The sequence below is a fragment of the Mesocricetus auratus genome, unplaced genomic scaffold, assembly GCF_017639785.1.
Source record: "Mesocricetus auratus isolate SY011 unplaced genomic scaffold, BCM_Maur_2.0 Super-Scaffold_4256, whole genome shotgun sequence".
NCBI classification, from domain to species: Eukaryota; Metazoa; Chordata; class Mammalia; order Rodentia; family Cricetidae; genus Mesocricetus; species Mesocricetus auratus.
In genome coordinates, this window is record NW_024429182.1 from 60,012,264 (window position 1) to 60,025,058 (window position 12,795).

The 12,795-nt window shown below is 47.4% G+C and overlaps 1 protein-coding gene across 1 annotated transcript in view; it reads right to left on the reverse strand.

The window, feature by feature from the left end:
• Positions 1–12,795, reverse strand: part of Inpp5a (inositol polyphosphate-5-phosphatase A) — a 187,945-nt gene that overhangs the window by 39,946 nt on the left and 135,204 nt on the right. The window contains exons 8-9 of the mRNA XM_040752163.1: positions 12,350–12,469; positions 544–628 (exon numbers count right to left, since the gene is read on the reverse strand). Coding sequence (XP_040608097.1) covers positions 544–628; positions 12,350–12,469 — 205 coding nt within the window. The remainder of the gene's footprint in view (positions 1–543; positions 629–12,349; positions 12,470–12,795) is intronic.

Below are 12,795 nucleotides of genomic sequence, written 5' to 3' on the forward strand. Positions count from 1 at the left end.
CATAGCAGTCAGCATAGCTTTAGAGTTCCCCAAACCAAGAGAGTCTCAATTCATTACATCAAGTAGAAAGACCAGTTTCCTGGTGATGATGAAGATTAAACAGTGGAAATCCCAGTAGGAAACAGCCCAGAGCTCAACAGTTCCCAGCTCTGCAGGTATCAGAGCAGCCTAGGTTATTTCCTACAAGGGACACTGAGCTTGGCTTCCTCTGTTTAGCCCTGGCTGTCCTGGAACTAGAGTTGTAGAGCAGGCTAGCCTTGAACTCAGAGATCCGTCTGCCTCTGACTCCCGAGTGTGGGGATTAAAGGAATGAGGCACTACCACGTGGCCAGGATGCCTATTCTTGAAGCCAACAATGGCTGGCTAGCTGAACAACTGTAGAGACCCCTTCCCCGGCCCCAGGCAAAAATTTACTTTAAAAAACAAAGTAAAAAAGCATAATCTATGATGATGGTGGCATGGAAGTGGCCTAAACAGCATTTCTCTGCCACCATTGGCTCTGCCACAATGCCCAGACTGAGGAAGAAACTCATGCCTACCTACCTCTACAACAGATTTGGAATCCAGGCGGAAGTTGAAATCACCAAAAACGAAGTAGGAAACTTTCTCAAATCGCTGATCGATGATTCTGGAAAAAGAGAAAGAGACAGTGGTCACCTGATGTTGCAATGCTGACCAGCCCACACAGACCTGGTCCGGCTACTCCTCCATGCTCCCCAAATGTTTCCTGCTATAAAGACACTATGGTGATTGTTTCTTGCACACCAAAATCTAGTGCAAAGGCTACCATCAAGCATGCAGCAACAAACAGCACTCAGCTGTCCTTACTGGCTGTCCAGGAGGATGTGGAAATCAGCAGTGCATACAGGACTAGACAGACACTTGTGTGAGAACAGCATTCAGAAGAGACAGGAAGTGGAAAGCTTGTGCCAGGAACAGGTATGCTTATGTCTGCCCACAGCAGGACACTGCCTCAGCTGCCCACAGCTGCCCTCTTTTTACACATGAGCTCACTCTTACTCCACAATGGTTATATCCCATCCAGTAACTTCCAAGTCACAATGGAAATAACACATGGACTAGCCCATGCTGCTTTGCTGAAAGACTTCTCTACAAATTCTCCACCAATCACAACCACTTCATGACAAATTTTTCCCATTGAGAGATACAAACACACAAACATCTGGCAGACAGACACACAGTAGCTTCCCTTACAGAGGATCTGAGTCTCTCAACCACCACACAGGGCAGCTCTCCTGCTCCTGAGGCAGGGTAAGTAGTCCTGTTTCTGAATTGAAAGGGAATAAGGACCACTTACAGCACAGAATCACTAACCAGACACCAGTAGAACAAAAGCATGCCTTCTGTCCAGAGGCAGAGGAAATCCAGTAGTTATTTCAGAATTTACCTGCTATGACAAGGTCCAAGGCAGAAAAGCGACAGGCTCATGTTTAAAGTAAAATAAACTTGAAGGGCTCTGGAGGTGGCTCACTTGCTTGCTCTACAAGCATGATGACCCGAGTTTGAATCCCCAGCATCTACTTAAAAACCCACATGTGACTGGGTGTGCTTATAATCCCAGCATTTAGGTGAGACAGAGAGGGTAAAGACAGGCAGACAGACCCTGAGAGCTTGTTCTCTGGTCAGCCAGCCGCGTCTAAATGACCAACTTTCAGTTCAGTGAGAGGCTCTGTCTCAAGGCAATAAGGTAGACAATGACAAAGGAAGACACTCAACACCTTGTTCCGCCTTCAACATGTATGCTCATACTCACATCTATGTACTACATAAATATATGATACACACAACGCACATGAAACAGAGAGGAGGGGGAGTGGGGAGAAGAAAGAATGGGGAGGAGGAGGAGAAATTTGATTAGGTAGCAGTCAGACAGACTTTCTCCATCACATTGGCTCAAGTGACTAGTGGCTAGTGGCTACCAGGAAGCCCGATGTGTCATGCTGTGGCCTGCTATTGTTGCCCTGGTATTGTTATAGATGTGCTTCTGTCAACACCAATGAGTACCAACAGGGGTGTAGCCTTGCATGTGGGGGTACCTAGAGCTGAACTTGGGTTGCAAAGGAAACCTGGAAAGCAGCAGCCAATGAAAAAATTGGGAGGGCCCTAATTTATATGGCTTGGTGTTACACTGGTTACACAAAGTATGAAGGGTGACCAAATTCTGGGCTGACAGAACGGAGTCACCAGGAGGAAGCCAGTTGCCCTGGAGAGGAATGTGGAGAGTTCTGTGGGGCTCTGTGCTTGGCTATCACTATGGGTTTACCTGTGGCGGCCTGTTGCTGCTTCTTCCTTTCCACTTGTACAACTTGAACATCTGCTCTTCCATGCTGTCTTTCCCGGTGCTGTGTGGGAAGGTCTGAAAAGTACCGTGTCTGCTTTAACTCTCCTGCAAGGCTGACTGTCATTAAATGTTCCACCCATTTCCTATGTCTCACATCACACAGCATGGGGCTTTTGGAGACTACCTACTGTTTTCCATAGACTTTAAACACTTCTTCCTATATACCTTTGATTCATATGACTTTTATGGGTTTTTTTTTTTTTGGTTTTGTTTTATTTGTTTTTGTTTTAGGTTTTTTTGAGACAGGGTTTCCTTTGTGTAACAGCCCTAGCTGTCCTGGAACTAGCTCTGCAGACCAGGCTGTTCTCGAACTCACAGAGATCCACCTCTGTCTGCTTCCTGAGTGCTGGGATTAAGTGTGCAATACCACTGCCTGGCTACTAACACTTCTCTTATTGGGAATGAGCACTACAGATGATCTAAACTTTACATTGTCACGAATGTCTACACACACATGAATGGCATACATACTTCAGAAGTCATATCCCACTTAGGCATGTGCTATGTACATATCACAGACATCACTGGTGTGTTATGTACACTGGCTGTAGACATATATGACTACACTTTCACTTTCAAAGGTTCTACATCTTCTAGTAAAATGTGCACAGACCACCTCAAGCTTTGAGCCTGGAAAGGAAATTTTGGCTTTTCCTATGGTCATATACCACTCAGCAGATGTTCATAGCTGTCCAGAGGTTATGCTGAGGCATCTTGGGAGGCTAATGGTACCCACAGGTCAGAGAGTGTGGAACAAGCCTGAGCCAAGTTCGCTGTGAGAGTACCACAGGAGGAAGTGAAGTCACAGGACACCAAGGTGTGTCTATGTGGGTACGGGAACCTGCAAGCTCATGTGTGGGATAGTGGAGGCCAGGCCTTTTTCTGTCTCATCAACTAGTGTGAGCGTCAACCACAATGGACTGCACTTTCTAAGTTCAGATTAGAGAAAACAAAGGCCTAGAAAGCAACATAAAGGTGTGGTCTGAGAAACCGCCAGACACAGTAGCACGCATGTACTTGACTAATCTAATGGCAGAATCCATGCTAAGGTAAATTAGTTAAAAAGCCTTTTTCAGATTTAAGCTGAGTGCACTAACTTTAGATGCCTGTGTGCTTAGTGAGAGAATGCTGCATCTGGGCCATTCCTCACGTGAGAGATGTTGATGGGTCCTGGCTGTGCCCCACGCTGGGCCTGTGATGACCCAGGAAGGCAATTTCACTGGCATGTCTAGATTCCTGTAAGACTATCATTAAAAACCTAAACTTTATCATGCTTTCCTGCCCTGCTCTTTTTGATATAATAGCCCAAGCCAATTAATAACAACACCCATCTCTGAAGGTCGCCCAGAAGCAGCAAGATAAAGGGGCTGTCACGGCCGAGGCAATCGCCTGAGTGCCAGGCCAGCGGCCCTCACAGCACTCACTTTTAATTTCTACATAGTGCCATTTGGACCAGAGAAAAAAGAGTTGTTTTAAAATTAATTACCTTGTCAGTGGCTATTATGATTAAAAAGGAGGTCCACATCAATATCATGTGCCTTATTCAGAAAGAGAATTACAAGAAGAGCCATAAAAATCAATTTTTTAGGCCTGGAAATGGTGTCTCTTGTTTGACAGGTGATTCCAGGATGTGACAGCACCACTGGGGGAAGGGTGGCTTTTTCTATCTGGCTAGGGCCTTGTTCCCATCTGAGGACGTTACCTCCCATAATGCTCTGGACTTCTGGAGGAAAGTCACAGTGAAAAGTCACCCTTTCAGTTGTAGTCACTTCCATGCCACAGGAAGCCTGAGGTGCCTTGGACCTGCTGAGGGTCCCTACGGTCACTGAGGCTGCAGAGGGCACCAACACCCCACAGGGTATGAGAGATGATAACCTGCACACAGTTTGTTTCCTTTTCCACCCCAAAGGCTGCAAAGGTCTGGAAGGTGGATTCAAGCATGACCAGTCAGTCCCATCCCCCGAGTGGTTCTAACACACCAATAAATTGGCTTTTTCCCCTTTTTACTCTTCAACCAATGGTTGGGATGTTAAACCTTTTGGCATTATACTTTTACTTAACTATGGGGCCTACATAAATTTAGATATCAACTAAGGTTGGTTTTGTCCTCAGCTATGGGAGAGACCATGTGTGTTGATCAAATAATCTTAAGTAGCTAAAATACCAATGATACAAAACAGTTAAATTACCCAAAATATTTGAGGGTAATTTAATTTCCTAAGTTTCTCTTTACCACAAGTCATCTAGTCACAAAGGTAAATTCACCCAACAAAATAAATGCATGGCCAGCCTGAAACTTCCCAGGCCCCCATTCCTCACCCAACCCCTGGGAAGGTGCTGTTGGGGACAAGATCTATCCCCATGGGGCCTGAAATCCTGCAGACCCTCAGTTCAGAGGGTTTGACTGATAAATGAGAGTTACACTTCAGTGGCAAAGGTGCAAAAATCCAGCAGTAGTAGGTCCACAGAATGCCCAACATGGTGAGATGGATCAAAGGACCTCAGGTCTCATCTTAGCAACTACCACGTTCCTCATTTGTAACTAGCCACTGACCCCAAGCACAGTGCTCTTGACACGTGACACACACACCTTGCCACCCCATCCCATTCCTCTAGCAGATGCCATCAAGCCAGGGCACTGAGGTTCCTTCCCCAGCACTATATAAGACTGCTTCATGCAATAGAACATTGACAACTGGTTCTGGTGAGCAAGCTACCTTCTCCACTGTGGTCTATGGGACTGCTGTTACCCACCTGAAAGGCAGTCTCTGTCTTAGCAGGTTTATGATCCAAGCTTGGTACATGAGCTCCTTCTAGGGAATGACCCAGGGTCACTGCATTGGAGAAGGGGTCTTTAAGGAGGTCATGGAGGTTACCAAGGTCAGAGGGGACCTGACATGAAAGGAAGAATCCCCAGAGCCATTGGTTCTCTCTACCATGTAAGGACACAAGCCATTTTTAGAGCCTGGATTGCTGTCCTTAGCTTGAACTTCAGCCTCCAGAATTGCAAGAAATGAATCTCAGTAAAGTCCCTTGTCTGAAGCACTTGCTGCAGCATCCAGAACTCCCTGGGACAGTGTCCATCCTTAGGACACTGACTATGAGCAAAGGACAGCAGGACATGCAGGGGAGACATGGGACATACCTAGATTCTGTAAGCTACTGGACTTCACCTACTTTCTGTGGGCTCCAGTAAAGACTGAGATCATTGGTGGAATTTTGAGAGACTGGGTTTTCCTCTAGACAGGGATTAGTTCCCTCTCCCAGTGGCAATGTGCTGGGCATTCACTATGTGCTAGGGCCTTCTGGGCCACAGCCACATTGGTCTTTCCCAACCTTGCAAAAGCCAGACTTCTTGATACATGTCCCACTCTACTCTGCTGGGGGAACTCTGTTCCCACTGTGTGCCCTACCATGAGAGCTACATGCCTCTAATTCACACCTTCTGGCTAGAGGGCTGGTCCTCCCCCCTCCCCCTCTTTCTGTTTGTTTTTGGTTTTTTAAAACAGGGTTTCTCTGTGTTTTGGAGCCTGTCCTGGAACCCGCTCTGTAGACCAGGCTGGTCTTGAACTCACAGAGATCCGCCTGCCTCTATCTCCCGAGTGCTGGGATTAAAGGCATGTGCCACCAATGCCCGGCTGGTCCTCTTTCTATCAGTCATCATTCCGATTTATTTTTCTAAGCAGAAGATCTAGATATTGAATGCACTATCCCCGCCCCTCACATTGAGACAACTCCACTGGCTACAAAACCCCACCAGACTACATGGAAGATCACTGGCCTCCAAGAATGCTTTATTTTCATGGCGTCTAGCAGGAAAACCCACAGCTGAGATCTCCAGGAGCTGAGCAGCCCTTAAGCATCAGATGCCCAGCTTCACAGCTCCAGGAAATAAAAATTGTGCTGCCTCCCCAAGACTGGCAAGAAAGGGATGGGTGGGGAAGGCACCATTTGGTAAATATCACGACCCTCTAAAGGAGGTCTCCACCAAGGAACAGTTGACGTGAAGACACCAGAGCAGAAACATGCTGCAGATGGAAGTTGAGTGGCAAGAAGCCATTCACAGCATTCTCCAAGCATTGCTGCGGATATTCACATGAGCAGAACACACACACACACACACACACACACACACACACACACACACACACACACACCTAACATACACAGACCTATACATACATACCCCCATACACATACACCCACCCCTTACACACACACACCCCTCACACACACACACACACACCCCTCCACATATACACACACGCACCTACACACATGTGACAATCTAAACCCGAGGCATGAAAAATAAAGAGATGCATAACTTGTGAGACAAAAGCACAGAATCATGCAAAGAAACCAAGGCACTGAATCCAGGTGGCACTGTGTGGCCACTGAGGCTTAGGACACAGACACACCTTACTTTGTTTTATTTCTTCAGAAAAGAGAAGGCAAAATGTACACATCAACCACTGAGTAGAGGTGTGTGATTTTCTTCATCACAGTTTTCTACATGCTTTTGGATACCTGGATCCATTTTTAGTAAAATGAAGAACATGCTGCAAATTTCATCAATCATTGAGACACTAGCCTCACAGACTCATCTTGCTCAACTGTAACTGGACTTCACGAGAATGTCCTAGCTACCATGCTCCCAATGGAATCCGTGGCAATGCTGGCACGGGCCTTGGGGTTTCAGGCTGATGACATACACAACAAGTCTGTGGGCTCCAGGCCCTTTGACTTGCTATGGGAATTCTGTGCTGTGCAGGGTCAGCTCCAGACAGTGGGTGCCCTGACACCTCCAAAACTTAGGCTGTAGGCATACCCCATAGAGACACCTGCATTCCTTCTCCAGGGCAGTGGGCAGCAAATGAGGTGCAAGAAGCAGTTCTGTGCCAGCCACACCAGAGCATTCTGGAATGACCTAGATCCTTAGCAGGGAGCTCGCCTTTGCCTAGAGACGCAGTGCTTTTCTTCTGCTCAGTGAACAGCAAGGCGAGTTCTGGGAACGGCCTAAAGAGAAACATTTAGATTGGAGCGTCTTTGAGCAGCCTGACAGCTGACGGATGACCATCCATAAAGCGACAAAGAGGGGCTGTGTGGCAGCCGGCGTCACATAGCCTCTCCCTGGGAAACTAATTGCTCCGGATTGTCCCAAGGAACATTATTTTTCTGGCAATCATTTCCTTTGAATGCCCAAAATGAGCATGAAACAACTCTTTTCACTGGACATAAAAGTTAAATGTCCCAATGTTGATCAAATTAACTTCAACAGTGTGACAATGGACTGTGTTTGTGAGAAAATAATGGGGGGACAGAGGGATGCTTTATGCCAGGGTTTCACAGTTGTAATGTAAAAATGTCTCTGTTGAACTAGCCAGGCCACATTTCAAAGGGGACACTGAAGGCTCCTGTCACTTGGCAGAAAGAAAATCTCATTTCATGGGCTGAGCACTCGGGATGGTTTCAGGGCATGCTCACAGTTGCTGCCTCAGGGTCCTGGTTTAGTCACCCTAGGTGCCCCCAAAGGGCTAACCTAGTGTCAAGAAGAGTATCATACTGAGTATCACAGCAGTGATCAGTGCAGGCACCTCCTGGAGACACAGGATGTTGGAGACCTTTGACATCCCATCATCCCCAGGCCCTAACACAGATGCCTTCAACTCCCTGGGCCTCTGAACCTGCCTGAACTTCTCAGATCCACCTGTGGGTTTTCTTTTAAGTCTTTCATAACAGGGTGTGCTAGTATATACCTTTAATCCATGTAGGCAGATGGCAGAGGCAGATATATCTCTGTAGGTTCAAGACCAGCCTGGCCTACAAAACAAGTTCCAGGCAGTTAGGGATACACTGAAAGATGCTGTCTCAAAAAAACCCCGCATATATACACATACATACATACATACATGCACGCATGCATGCACGCACGCACACACACACACACACACACACACACACACACACACACACACCAGACACACACATAACTTTGGGCTAAAGAGCAGGCTCAATGGTTAAGAATACTTGTTGCTCTTACTGAGGACCAGGGTTTCAGTCCCAGAATCTACATGGCAGCTCACAATCCCAGGAGATCCAATGTTCTCTTTTGTCCTCCTTGAGGCACATGTGTGATATATATACATACATTCAGGCAAAGCATTCATACACATAAAATAATAAAATAAATTTAAAATATTTCAAAATTGTTTTTATAACTAGATATTTAAGGTTAAAAACTTTAAAGTCACACAAAAATAGACCCATTATCTGATACGAGAAGTCTTGGCTGGTCGGACATGGTGGCTCATGAGAGCAATACTAGTACTCAGGTAACTGAGGCAGGAGAATTTCTGTGAGTTCCAGGCCAGCCTGGGCTACAGAGTAAGTTCCTGTCTCAAAAAACAAAAGAAGAAGGAAGGACCAAAGAAAGGGAAGGAGGGAGGGAGGCAAAACTCCCAAACCTGCGAAGAAAAATAAAGAATTCAAAGCAAAGCAATTCTAACTGCTTCTGCCAGAGTGAAAGGTGTCTTGGGGACACATGTTTCTATGTATGCAATGGTTCTAGTGCAGGCAGGCATGTCACTCACAGCTGAGGCTCCTGGAGAACTGAGTCAGCACTGGCTCTTGGACTTGTTTATAACTTATTTTAGAATAGTCTTAGATTCGGAAGAAAGTTATGACACACTACTTCTTGGTTTTAACATCATCTCTTTTCCCTTTTGTGGACAGGGATGCAAGACAGTCGATCCCTGGGTCTGATGCCCCCACTTGTCAGATGAAGACAGGGACCTATAGGCTGAACAGGGAGATTAAACCAAAGAAGCCAGCCTCTCTATCCCAGGCTCCTCACTGTCTCCTGCAGCACAGTGGGGCCTGCAGACAATGCTCACACGGTTCCCAGTGCTGCTGTGAATACAGCGCTGTTGGTGGCGGTGTCCATTCAAAGGCCAGTACAGCATTGTCCTCCCCAATCAGCACAGTAGAATGCAGTCTGCTGGTGGCTGCCAAAAGGTTAGCCTCCCAATGAAAGGGCGGGCCATTATTCACCACTCCTGCAGAGTGCCCCTTTGTGCCCAGCAGCCCAGCCCTACACTGTGGAGGTCCGGATCTGCGGCTGGCTGAGCTCGCCACAGAGGCCATTCATTGGAATGCAAAGATGCAGAAAAAGTGGCCCCCAGACCCCAAGGCTGCTTTTCTGGAGGTATGGTGGTGTAGGGCAATGACACATTCTAATGCCTTACCACACTGACAAGCTGACCATGGTCACCAGGACTGATAGACATTTGGCCTCTCTCAGCTCCCAGCTCCCTGGGAGGTCCCAGAAAAAGGGCCATGGGGCAAGCAGCAGGAAAAACCACCCAGACAAAGCTCTTGCTGCTGGCTGCTGATTCACTAGTCCAGAAGGCAGCCCATGGAAGGAAACATCACCACCACAGAGGAACCTGCTAGGAGGAGGCTCCAGAGACACCCACCCGAGCCTCTGGCAATCTCCTGGAAATTTAGACATGGTCCTGAGGTGAGCACACTATCAGTTCAGGGCTGCCCTCGGGGTCTGGTCTTGATGGGGGCAGCATTAGCTACTTTTCTGCTCCAGGAGCTGGTGGGCAACATTATTGTGGTGCCTCCACACAAACATGGCTGGGCAGGGCCCATACCATAAGTACTTAAAAGTAGGGTTGGTGAAGTGTAGGTGTCTGGAAAAGTGAGTTGAGGACACTGAAGGATGAGGGCCTCTGGGTTCATAGATTATGTGGGGAAGACAAGAATGAACAGAAATTGGATGTTTCATTGGGGCAAAGCACCTGAACCTATCTCCAATTGTCTGAGCTATGTCCCACAGTGGGTGCTGAAGTCAGGCTTCAGGCTTGGTACAGCACCTGCCTGGGCATCAGTTTCAGATGAAAGGGTGTGGCTGTATACAGATTTTTATACTGGGACAACGATAGGAGAAACATAAGGCCATTTCCCATATATGTGGTTCTTCTGCAGGGACCTGAATGATACCAGTAGCACCAGGGCCCTCTCTTACATTGGAGGCTGTGAGAGGTCACCAAAGGAAGTGAACCAGTGGAAGGACCATAGAGTGACCCTTCTCATGTGATGGCATGGTTTCCAGAGGTTACTAGCCTTGTGCTTGTATAATGGTGGCAGAGGAGTGAGACTCTATCTCCTGACATCTTGCAGAGCACTGCTTCAGAAGCACATGAAGACACAGAAGAGGAACTCAGAATAAACTGCTAATGTGCATTGAAGACAGAGTTGGTAGGGTGCTCAGTAATTCCAGCCCCACCCTACAGTGACACTATGGTCCATAGGACCCAGCTTTGCTTCTTACTTTAGGGACACACTGATCTACGGCACAGACATGCATGTACAAATTTTGCTCATACATGCTCCATAAACACATATATGCATTTACATGCACAAACATGCTCACACTCACCCAGACACACTCTCTCTCTCTCTCTCTCTCTCTCTCTCTCTCTCTCTCTCTCTCTCGGCAAGAAGATAGGCCTTGTGCTCAAGACTTATGTAAGGACTATCCTCGTAGCTATTCTTTGGGACTGTCTGATGCTAGGGACCCTCAGCAAACCTCCCTAGGCCACTGATCATGCTGGGGTAGAAATCTGTATACTCCCTAGGATCTCCCATCATGGGAGTTTGCTAGCTTTGCTCTCAGGAATTTGATGGTGTGGGAACAATATGCTACATGTGGCCAAAAGTGTCTCCATGGGAACTCTGAGTGGATTTCTTTTTCTTCAGGTGCACACATCTTCCATGAATCCTGTACAGGCTCAGGAAATGTCCTCCATCTGCCACTCTTTTCTTCCTGCCTGGGTCAGGGCTTGGCACATCCAACCAGTGTGTCCTCTCTCAGGGACACAGCAACAATCAATATGACAGTTCCAGGGACAGGAGGTGATTTGTGAATAGCAGAATCCTTTGCTCAGCAGAACACCTATACTCATAGATGACCACTTCAGGAGACCAGACAGGAAGTGTCTGTGAAGATGTGGGGGATGGAAGAGCATAAGGAGAGGCCAGACACAGGCTAGAGGGAAGCTAAGATCTGAGTAGAGGTCAGGATGGGCTGAGGAAAGGAGACTAAAGCCAAGCCAAACAAGACTCCATGTACTCCACTCCCTCTCCTCTGAGCTCAGTGTGTTGCTCGTGCTCTGGCCTCCAGGAAATAGTATGAGGCTTGGGAAAAACCAGAGTCAACCAGAGTTGATCCTTCCTCATCACACGGTAAGAGGATCAACTTGAGGATGACAAGGAAGGAGCAGAGTCCAGATTCAGGTGTGTCTCCCAGACTGGGTTTCAGAGAATGCCTGTCTGTAAGTCAGATGGATACTGATACTCGGGTCCATATCCATCCTATCAGTCAGGGCCACCATCTTCTACGGATAACAGTCCATTAGTCATGACCCACCCAAGATTACACAGGATATCACAGACAGAGGGTCCTGTAGCCAGGACAGGTGCAACCCCCCAGCAGAAGGTGATAGCCACTAAGGCCACCATCCCCTCCTCAGGAATCATTCTGTGTCCAGGAAGTACAACCAGGCCAGCTAGACAGGGAAGAGACAAAGGCAGGAAGAAGGTAACACACTGGCTGGGCAGTAGAGCTTCCCTGAGTTGACCCAGGCAGAGCACCAGAGGTGTCCATTCTTGAATCTACAATGAAACAGCCATGGCAATTCTGAGACGTCACACTGTCGCTTGCATTTCCCGCTCCTCTTCAAGGCTTTCAAGGCACAAGTTTTCTTCATTTTCCCACAGAACACAGAAGGAAAGGGAGGTAATGTGCATCTGTTTGCTCATGGATCAAGGGCTGTTTAGTCAGTATATGGAGTTGGAGATCTTACATTCCATACAGGTTGACAAACCAGAGGGTCACTCTCAGACAGGAAAACAGAGACCAAGAAGTGGCCTCAGAGCAGCCTTAGCCATGCTCAGAAGTGGTTAAGGTACAACACTTACCTGTCAAGCACATAGCCAAGAGCCTTGTGCCTGACACCCGAGTACACTGAGGGGCTTGTCTCCCAGGCCACCAAGTTGGATGCGTCATGAAAAAGATGGATGTTCACCAAGTCGAAGGCACTGTAATGAACAAAGAAAGGGACCCAATGACCCAAAGTTAGAACTCAAGCTACCCCGAATAGAGCTATGCCTCTCTGAATCCCACTCTCTTCCTCAGTTCAGGGTCAAAGCCCTGGGCACCCATCCTAAGTCACCACTGTACTGCCTCCCCAAGGCCAGAAGGCATGAGACCTTTAGTTACAGCTCCAATAAAACATCACTCTGGTCAAGTAAACTAGAACTATTTTCCTTTAAAGAAAATGATAATATTATAGAACTTCCTGTAAGCTGTAGGCCCAGCTTCAAGGAGAAGGATGCTTCTCTCTAAGTCTCTGTTCCCAAGAGCC